Source organism: Nothoprocta perdicaria, unplaced genomic scaffold (genome assembly GCF_003342845.1).
Source record: "Nothoprocta perdicaria isolate Ctin4 unplaced genomic scaffold, notPer1 scaffold_12, whole genome shotgun sequence".
In the NCBI taxonomy this organism is placed as follows: domain Eukaryota; kingdom Metazoa; phylum Chordata; class Aves; order Tinamiformes; family Tinamidae; genus Nothoprocta; species Nothoprocta perdicaria.
This window is the reverse complement of record NW_020454316.1, coordinates 1,606,667-1,616,571: the sequence shown is the minus strand read 5'-3', so window position 1 is coordinate 1,616,571 and position 9,905 is coordinate 1,606,667. Positions and strand designations below refer to the sequence as shown.

Sequence of the window (9,905 nt, the reverse complement as noted above, 5' to 3'; positions counted from 1 at the left end):
CCAAGAGCACAGGTCTCATCCAAGAGCCTCCGAAAGGCTCCCACAAAGTTGACTGGATCTTGGAATATCTTGGATATTTTCATTTTGGGGCTGAAATATGTTAGAAAGAGTCTTTTGGTAGAGTCAGACAAGAGCATGCAATYGGGAGAGGAGAGAGGAAGAGGAAGGGAACACCTTCCTCCTCCCCCGCCGTGCGATGAAGCAATCCCACAGCAAGGCAGAATTGGGTCAAAAAGCATTTTTTTCCCCAGCAGGTCCACCAGCAGCGGGCGGCGGGGACACCGTGCCACTTGCATGGCACGGGGACACCGGCCACCTCCCCCGGCTCCCTTTGCCTCTTGCATCCGGGGCTTGCTGCTCCTTCCCTGCCCTCATCCAGCACACGCGTCTCTGTGCTCCCTGCCTCTCCCAAGCAGATTGGAATTCCTAAGTAATTTAGGATGCCTTCTCTTTTTTATTATTTTTTAGTATTATTTTATTGTGGGGGTCAGAGGATCTTCTCGGCATGTTGCAGGAATAGCACAAGCTTCTCCCACTCGGATATTCTGCTAAATTATTCTCACTTGAGAAAGAAAAAAACATCCTTGTTTCCATGTGGGAATTCTGTGAAGTGTTTGAGCTCTGTTTTAACCTCCCTATCTCTCAGAAGCGGATGGGAGTTTCTGCCAGCTGGTTYAGCACGCGGATCCATAGGCACGGTTTAAACCCAGCTCCAAAGGCCTCACCTGCCTCCGCTTATATGACGTGCCGCTTGAGCTCCTCTTCAGCAGGGTCTCTCCCAAACACTGGAAACACCTGAAATCTTCTCATTTGGGCCCGGCTTTGGGCACTTTTCCTGCTGGGAAGCTCCATCGCGGTGCCCCGTTAGGAGCAGCCTCTCCATGTGCCGCTTCCTGAGCCGCAGCGGGACCAGCAGCGCAGGTGGCAGCAGATTTTTCCCCCTCTTTTTGCACCATGAAGGAGCTGAGGTGTCAGGAGGAACATTCCCGTCTCCAGGAGAGCTCGCTGCCTTCCCACCTCCCTCCCTTTCCGTATTATTTGAGTTTATTTTGGTTTGACACGTGTGCCTTTACTGTCCCCAGGAAGAGTGCTGCTAACTGCCCTTAAAACGCTGCTGCCGAGGGGCTGTATTCTACTGAGAACGGCATTTTCGGTAATAACTCCATTTTCCTTTTCACTTATTCTTACCTAAAAAGTTTCAGATTGCAGCTCATCCATCTCCCTGACACCCAAATTCCCTCTCACGTCTTCAAATAGAGAGAGAGAGACTTAACCCGTTATTAGTCCTAAAAGAAAAAAAGGAAGAAAAAGGGTGAGAACGCTGGGTTGGCAAAGTGACATCTAGGTGAGGACGGATCCCGCGGATGGGAAAAATGCTGCCGGAAATGAGCTCAGCCTCCGAGCATTGCACAGAAAATTAAAAAGGCAGTCTTGGCCTTGCAAAAATTCCCAGGTTATGTAAAAGCAGGAAGAAATGCCTTGTCTTCTTTAAGGTTTTTTCTTTTTCCTAAAAATTCCCATCAGCTGTGTACAGATTAGTAAGCAAACTGCTTGCCTTATTTCTTATGCTCTTATAATAAAAATAAAAGCACATTTCCCACCAAAATCGCCCCCGCCCGCCATACTCTGTTTTTTTCCCCCATGCATGCGGTTTCTATTATAATGCTCCGGCACCTGCTCAATGCGGCAGCAAGGACAGAACTTGGGCAGCAGGAGCGGGACACTGCGGAGCATCCTGTTGCATGGAGCATCCTGCTGCACGGGGCATCCCGCTGCATGGAGCATCCCATTGCACAGAGCATCCCGCTCCATGGAGCATCCCGCTGCACGGAGCATCCCACCGCATGGAGCATCCCGCCGGCTCCGCTCCCTCCCCGTGACGGCTCCCTGGGCGAGCGGGAGCCGCCGATTAGTTCTTTCTCCTTCCCCAGTTGAAGTCGCTTCTCTCGAGTCTAAATATTTACCGGGCAGGCGGAGAGGGGAAAAGAAAAAATTTAATAAAACTCTCCGTGCAGCGAGATTGCGACTCCCAATTATTTTGCCTTTGCAAAGTTGTGTTTTTTTTTTTTTTAAACCCTAACTTTGTTTGCGCATTCTTACGGCGAGCACAAAGGCGGCGCTGGCCGAGCGGGCCGCGGGAGGAATCGCCCCACAATGCCGACATAAAGGCCTTTCTGGTACTGCATACAAAATATAAACTGTGCCGTGCCATTATTATTCCGGAGCCCTTGCTGAAACAGTGCCGTTGAAATTCCACCCCCAATGTGCACCTAATCAGCCATTCAGAGCCCCTTAATGACTTGTCAGTTCTTTGCCCTGCCATTTTCTGTCCAATTAATTCTTTTATTGTGCACCGGATAAAGGAAGACAAAGGCCCGCGCTGCAATAATGAATCATTAAAATTCAGCAGCTCCTCTCTCGCGCTCTTGGCTCCTCACCAGCGATTCAGGCGGYTTCGCCTTCGTTATGTGCGCGCTGGTTAAAATGCGCTCTACCTCCAGCGGGACCTTCCGAAAGGCGCTTAACCCTTTCCCATTCTGGAGGCCGATGCCGGAACCAGGGTCAGGAAGGGAGCAGGGAGGGAGAGGGGAGGAGAAAGCGGGCAGCGGGTTTGGGATGCTGGAATATTGCTTGTCTGCCGGGCACGATACTGCCGGCACCAGCAGGGTAGTGGTGGGCAATCCGTTCCCTAAATTCCCACAATCCCATGGCCGCTTTGGCGGGTGATGGATTGGGAGCGGGATTTGGATGCCGGAGGTGGTTGCACCTGGGATCTCCTGGCACATGTAGACCCGGGCTAGACCCACGCGCAAGGGGGCTGAGGCTGCCCCCGCCGCAGGCACCTCATGGATCCACTCCTCGGGGAGGAATTCCTCTGCCATAAAGCCAATACCTGGCTGTAAAAAACCACGTCACGAAAGCCGATATCAATCCAGGGATATAACAATGAGGATGGGAAGGGACTTTTTCCCTCCGTGCAGAAGGAACGTGGATATCGCCTATAAAAGCAATTTCCTCTTTCTCGCTAACCACTGCAATCCCCGCGACTCGGATGAACAGGGGCATTCAGCATTCCCTGCCCCAAAAGCAAAGGGGGACTTTTCTGGCTCGTGCATCCCTGTAATTATCCGCGCAGCCTGTTTTTTGTTGGCAGCCAAGGGTCACCAGCAGGCCCTGCCTTCCCTGATGGCACAGGCTTGCGCGGAGCCACCCTGGAGCCGCGCTGGCATAAGAGAGCATTAATTCCCAACCAAAACRCTTTTCTCGACGTATGGGGTGTGCAACAGATCGGTGTTTTTCTCCGAAGAGAACGAGATGGGGGCGCGGGATATGTCAGCGTTCGCCTCAGCGTGGGGGGAGCTTCTGGTGCTCTCAGAAATTTCCAGCACGCTCTGAAGTCTGAGTCACCGGGATTATTCAGGGTGAGGAGTTTTACCCGCCTGTCACCATCTTGAACACCCGTTTTCTTTGCGCTTTGCTCGGTAAACTTGCTGCGAGCATCACCTGCTCCGTGGGCTGAGCAGAAGATGTTGAACCTCCCTGGGGCGCAGCTCCGAGCTGCTGCAGGGTGTGCAGCACGTCCTCTGCGCCCAACGCTGCTGGTAGCTGTGGGGCTGTGCGGATCTAGAGCAGCCTATTGCTGCAAATGTAAATAAGATACCGCATAGCCTGCAAGATCCAGAGAATCTGTGAGCCTGGGTTCAATTCAGTGTCTCTGTCTCAAAATCCGGGGTATCCGCCAGCAGCACCCCACTGTAAAGCTGGAGCAGCCGACAGATTCCCAGGCCACGGCTTGCCCGTTGCATGGAGCAAACCCTGGGAAGCTGGATGCTGGAGCTGGGAAAACAAGGGCAATGYGAGAGGGAAGAGCTGGAGCACATCCCTGCACGCCTGTCCCCTCAGCGTGTCCATGCTCCGGGTGCTTCCCACCACTCCATGCACGGACCTTCCAGCTCCCGCCTGGARCTCAACCCACACGCTGCTGAAATCACTGCAAACTTTGCCACCAAACTTCAAGRAAGCAGTAAAAACAAGCACTTACAACCCCATTTTACTATTGCATTTTTGCCCCTCGTCTCCCACAGCGGCCTTGGGGAGGAAGCCCCGCATCAGCATGCGAGGCAGGCAGCAGCAAACGCCTCCTTTCCTCGCATGAGCCGGGATAAGACTTGAAACCCACTTTGCAACGGGAGGGAGGGGAAAGGAGAAAAGAAAATCGCCTCTCAGGGCTCTTCTGCAGCTTTGGCTTTTAGTGCAATAAAGTCATTTTGCCAGCAGTTCTGCAAATGAGCGCAGAGAAAATGGTGTCCAGTTACAGACAGTGCGGCGAGATAGGTCTTGGCAGACGCAGCGAGTTTGCTCCGGGACGCCGCTGCTCAGCCTCCGTTAACGCTCTTGAGCTTCATTAATTGCCATCGCATTTATTTTTTCCCCCCCGTTCAGACGTTTTCCACAGGGCTGCACTGCAGCCAGGGCGCGAGTGCGGGACCGGGGCAGCGGGCTTTGCCCAAAGCCGAGCTTTTTCCTCCCAATTAGGCCCCGACCCAACAGCCTTCCACCGGTTTGTCTGCACTGGGGAAGCTACAACTTAGTTTAGATAACCCCCCAAAAAAATTAAAAAAAAAAGCACCCGTGTAGCTATTTTAATGACTGCATTTAAAAAAAACACTGCCTGCAACATATAATTTGGTTGCTCTCGTAATTAAGAGGTATTTACAAGCACTCGCCAACCAGGAGACGGAATSTGTTCCTGTAAAATTCCTACAGGCTGCACAGGACGCAGAACAGAGCGACGCTGGTTTCAAAGCCGGTCGTCGGACTCTGCAAGCCCGTATTCACCTGAGCAAGCCAAATGAAAGGCAGCAGATTTGCATGGAAAAATACTCAATTAAAAAAAAAAAGTGAAAAATAATTTTAGTAAAAAAGTCTARGCAGAAGGGTTAAGCAGATGGGGAGAAAAAGATACATTAAGAGTAATTAGGAGTACATAGAAACCTCAGCCAACGTATTTAATCCTCAATAGCCTAACTATGCTCAATAACCTAACTATCCAAATATCCTAACTATCCTCAACTATCTAAGTAATCTCCAGGTTTCATTTTGGCACAGCAATCAGCCCAAACAGAAAGAAAACATAACACATGGTTGATAAAAAGCAATTTTTAATTTTTATCAAATTGATCTGTACAAAAGTTAGCATTGCTTAGTCAGAAGCTAGTGAAGAGAAACAGATAAGTAACAGCCAAAGGCTCTCAAACTTTATACAGAAAAATAGATTGCATAAAAATGAGTTTTCTGTATCTTCCCCCACCCCCATGTCCCCCAAAGGAAATATGCAAAAAATATTTTTAGAAAAAGTAGGAAACATAGAAAAGGTAAAAAGATGATAACCTCTGAAATGTGTTTTTAGATTTACAAAGTTTTTTAAAGGCACAAGTTACCATAAAATAGATGGTTATTATATGCTCAGCATACAATGGAAGAAGTAGAAATATATCAATGAAATATTAGTCTAAAAACTAAGTACCTAAACATTTTTTTTTTAGTGGAGAAGATTTTAGTTTCACAGCTTGATGGATGATATCTGGTCCCTAAGAAGCCAAAATTAAAGCAGAAGTTGATAATTTCTCATTAAATTACATCTTTCTCTAAAGTAGTCCTGGTTCTGGAACTATACATGGATTCCGCAATGCCTTACATCCAATTTTAACATACGAAAGCAGGTAGCCAATTAATTAAAAAAAAAATCTCCCATTGCCTGCTCCTTTTTGCAATCATTTTAGCCTCCAGATTTAATGAGTAGCGTTTGCAGCAAGCCCTCTCCCTTGCATTCCCCCCGGGGATTTCACATGTCCATGAGCGGCTCTGTGCGATGCTGAGATCCATCCAGGCTCCCTCTAACCCAACTGCTGCAGCAGCTCAAAACAAGCAAAAAAAACCCCAAAACCACAGAAAAAAAATCTATAGACTCATAACACCATTTTATTGTATCATCTCCACTATTTTATACTCCCTCCCCACCCATCTTTAAAATCTCTTAAAATTCTACTTTTTTTTTGCACAAAATTACTTCATTAATTAAAAGACAAAATAATACAGAACATAAATACATATTTAACAGATTTTTAAAAACACTTTAAGCTTCCAAAAAAAACCAAAATGTTAATTATAGCCAAACCTTGCTTAGAAGAACTCTTGACTAAAAAAAGGAAAAAAAAGAAAAAAAACGAAACAACGAACACTTCAGACATTTAATTGCTTGGTCCCACCAGACATGTTTGTTCCCACAAGATGGTTGCATGGAATAGCTGGATTTTCCTTTCTCCGACAGGTTGGTCCCAGTGAGTTCTTGCCCTCAAGGTTGGTCCATTCCTCACATTGCAACAGACCCTTAAAGTCTCCTACGGCTTGGTTTGTGGTKTTTTTGTATTTTTTTTTCTTTTTAATGCTTCCCCTCCCTCCGTTTTTGCACTTGTCGACTTTCAAGACGGATTAAGCCCAGTCCAGTCCTCACAGAGGAGTCAAATGGGTTTGTCCTTCATTTATTCAAAAGGAATTACTAGTCCTTTTTAATTATCTGTAAATTTTATTAATTAAAGAGGAGGGAAAAAAAAATAGAGCTCTGTCCTTTTGGAGAATCTCAAAGCAAGGGGACGTCCAGCCGCGGCGAGCAGAGTTCCCAGTGGCTCAGGAGGCACTTCGGAAGCGAAGCCGGCCGCCGGCCGCCTTCCTCCTCATCCTCACCATTCCTTCATTAGTGCACATTGCGGGGGGGAGCCCGGCCAAGCCCCCCGTGTCCCCTAGGGCCTCGTGAGCGTCGTGTAGACGGGCTGCTCCCAGTTGGTGGTGGGGCTGTGGGACGGCGGGATGGAGAGCCCGTTGAGGATGGGCGTCGCGTAGGGGCGCCGCGACGAGTGGAAATAGGGGTACTGGTAGAGGCTGGAGGCGTAGCCGGGGTAGGGGTTGTAGTAGTTGGAGCTCTGCAGGTCCGTGTAGTCGCACTGCGAGCTGGAGAAGGAGGCRGCGGCGGCCGTGGCGCCGCTGGCCGTGGTGGCCACGCAGGCCGGCGCGCTGTAGGAGCCGTAGTCGGAGTGCGCCGGGGAGCCGTGCGACTGCTCGCTGTAGTGGCTGGGGCTCAGCTGCTCCGTCTTGATGTGCGGCCGCTGCTGGGCCGCCTCGGCCGCCGGCGGCGACGCGGAGGACGCCGAGCTCTTGTGAGTCCACACCGGGGCCGCGCCGCCGCCCGGCGCCGAGTAGGAGGCGCCGTAGGAGGCGCCGGCAGCGCCGCCGTGCTCGGCCGGCATGGCGGCGTGGCCGTTGAGCGGCAGGTACTGGTCGAACTCGTGCACGTCGAAGGTCTCCATGTTGTTGATGACCTCGGAGCTGAGCTCCGAGATGTCCACGTTGCTGAAGTCGATGTTCTGGCGGCCGCTCTCCACGAGGCGGCGGCCCTCGTGCTTCAGCTCCTGCTTGCCGCCGTGGTGCAGGTCCGTCTTGGGGGTGGTGGGCGGCGTGGGCGGCCCGTGGGGCTGGCCTGGGGGCAAAGCGGAGACGGGGGTTTAGAGACGGCCACGACAGGGCTGGGAAACACRGGCAGGAGCTTCCCCCCATGCACTGCAAGAGGGGAAGGGGGACAGGAGCCTGTGGCCCCATGGCGACCTGGTGGATGTCCCCACAGTGACCACGTCGACCCCTCGCCAAGGCATCGCAGCAAACCCCAGCTTGCCAAGCTGGCGCCTGATGGGAAAACGGGATCAGAAGGGATTCAGAGGGGCCATGGTGAAGTGAGCCCCGATTTCAGCAAAAGCGCAATGCCCCCCGGCTGGGTGGCAAGGGAAGGGGCCAGAGCCCGCAGCCAGGCTCGCAAGAACACAGGCACCTCCAAGGATGTTACAGTCCTCTGGGAATCTGTCAACACGCGGGTTTGCCAACCCCGAGCTCCGCTGGGGAACGGCAACGCTCGGGCAGAGCTCACGGGCTCACCCCCAGGAAGGGCTCCGCGCAGCACCGGGGATTAACACTTCTCCTTGTGCCATTAGTGCTCCTGTTCCTGGACAACCAGTAAACCAYGATCCCTTGCACCTTATGGACTTATCACACTTACTAAAACCATGGTGCAAAAAAAAAAATCTCAGAGCAACATCTCCCCATTCTGGAAGGGCCCGACCTTGCACATTTCCATGCATCCTGGTGGGTAACAAGCCCACACGGGCTCGTTTTGCAGATGACCACCACAAGTGGCCGGCCCGTCTGCTGCYCGCGGGCCCCTTACCTGCGTGATCGCCGTGGTGGTGCGAGTCGGCCAGGCCGCCGAGGCCGCCGTCCGCCTTGTAGATCTGYGTGCCCGCGTGGTGGCTCAGCTCGGCCCCCGAGTCCGAGTCGCTCTGCCCGGCTTTCACGCTTTTCCTCCGCCGCGGCTGGTATTTGTAATCCGGGTGATCCTTCTTGTGCTGCACCCTGAGSCGCTCCGCTTCTTCCACAAAGGGACGTTTCTCATTTTCGCTTAATAAACTGGTTCGGAATAAAAAAATCCAAAGTTAATGTCTTTCCCTTAGAAGCTCTCACTATTTTCAGACTTAAATCCTCCCTTCCCATGCACTGACTTGGGCAAACAAACCAAATTACAAAACAAATTTGCTGTGACCGAAAAAATAAATTTTTTTTTTTTTTTTTTTTTTTTTTTAAAAAGGCAGCTCAACCATGTCTCAAAAGTATTGAAATAGTTAGGGGCATGAAAAAACTTCCACTACGGACACTGCCAAGAGAGCAAACCAAAATTCCTCCACTCCATTTTAAACGTCACTTTTTTATCCCTTTGCTGAACGGTATTCCCGTGTTTGTCCCAGAAGTGCCACCCCCTCGCCATGACAAACCGCGTTGCCAGATTCCAGCTTTGTCTGGCGCTTACAAAGAATCCGCAAGAGCGACAGCGGTGGGGTTTTCTTTTAAAACTCTATTCCTCCCAAATCTCTTTGCAATCCCGATCCACAGCAGGGACACCGCTGGCCGGAATGGGCAGAAAAGACACAAATTTGGGTGCAGAAAGATGCAACCAGCTGCGAGGCAGGGYGAAGCACAGCCCGTTGAGCACGGAGCTGCCCAGCAAAAGTGCGAGCGCTCAYAGCAGCGAGTGGCACCGAACACGTAAGCACACTCATGAGAAGCGAAATTGCCGTGCAGATTAAAATAACTGCTAAAAATCGGCTTGCTTGGTTGCAAAGCTTGTTAAGCAGCAAGCAAGCTGGCCAGGAAAATACTTTTCGAAGGGGGGAAGAAAAGCTGTAAAAGCAGCAATGAAAAAAGCAGGTCCCCAGCAGCAGGGCGCAGGCCGCGGGAGGGGGGCCCGAGGCCGCTGTCCCGCGCAGGGAGCGGGGCTGAACCCGCGGCGGCCGCTGCGGGGGCTTCTCCGCGGGGCCCGGGCACCGGGGGGTTCTGCCCTGCAGCTCGCAGCGGCTCCAGAACCGCCCCGTGGGCAGCGAGAGACAGGGAGAAAATAAATAATTAAAAAAAAAAAAAAGCAGAGAGGTTTAAAAAGAAAGAAAAAAGGGGGAGGAAAAGAGGGGAGGAAAAGAGAAGGATCCAGATGCGCTGCCCGCGGGTCCGGCCGCGCAAGGAGCGCGCGGCGCAGCGCAGCGGAGCGGCACTCACCGCCACAGCTTGCCCAGGGTCTTGCTGAGCTCGGCGTTGTGCAGATGCGGGTACTGGTCGGCGAGCTTCCTGCGGGCRGCCTGCGCCCACACCATGAAGGCGTTCATGGGCCGCTTGACGTGCGGCTTGGCCTTGAGCGCGCCGTTGCCGCGCACGGGCATGGGCACGAGGCTCCAGTCGTAGCCCTTGAGCACCTGCGAGACGGCGTCGCGGATGCAGGCGGGGAAGCGCTCGTCCACCTCGGCCGCGTCGCCCTT

General features: G+C 52.0%; 1 protein-coding gene across 1 annotated transcript in view; it reads right to left on the bottom strand.

Moving 5' to 3' along the window:
• Positions 1-6,217: 6,217 nt before the first annotated feature.
• SOX8 (SRY-box 8) overlaps positions 6,218-9,905 on the bottom strand; it is an 11,368-nt gene continuing 7,680 nt past the window's right edge. The window contains exons 2-4 of the mRNA XM_026053905.1: positions 9,649-9,902; positions 8,273-8,511; positions 6,218-7,534 (exon numbers count right to left, since the gene is read on the bottom strand). Of these exons, the coding sequence (XP_025909690.1) occupies positions 6,801-7,534; positions 8,273-8,511; positions 9,649-9,902 (1,227 nt within the window). The 3' untranslated portion in view covers positions 6,218-6,800. The remainder of the gene's footprint in view (positions 7,535-8,272; positions 8,512-9,648; positions 9,903-9,905) is intronic.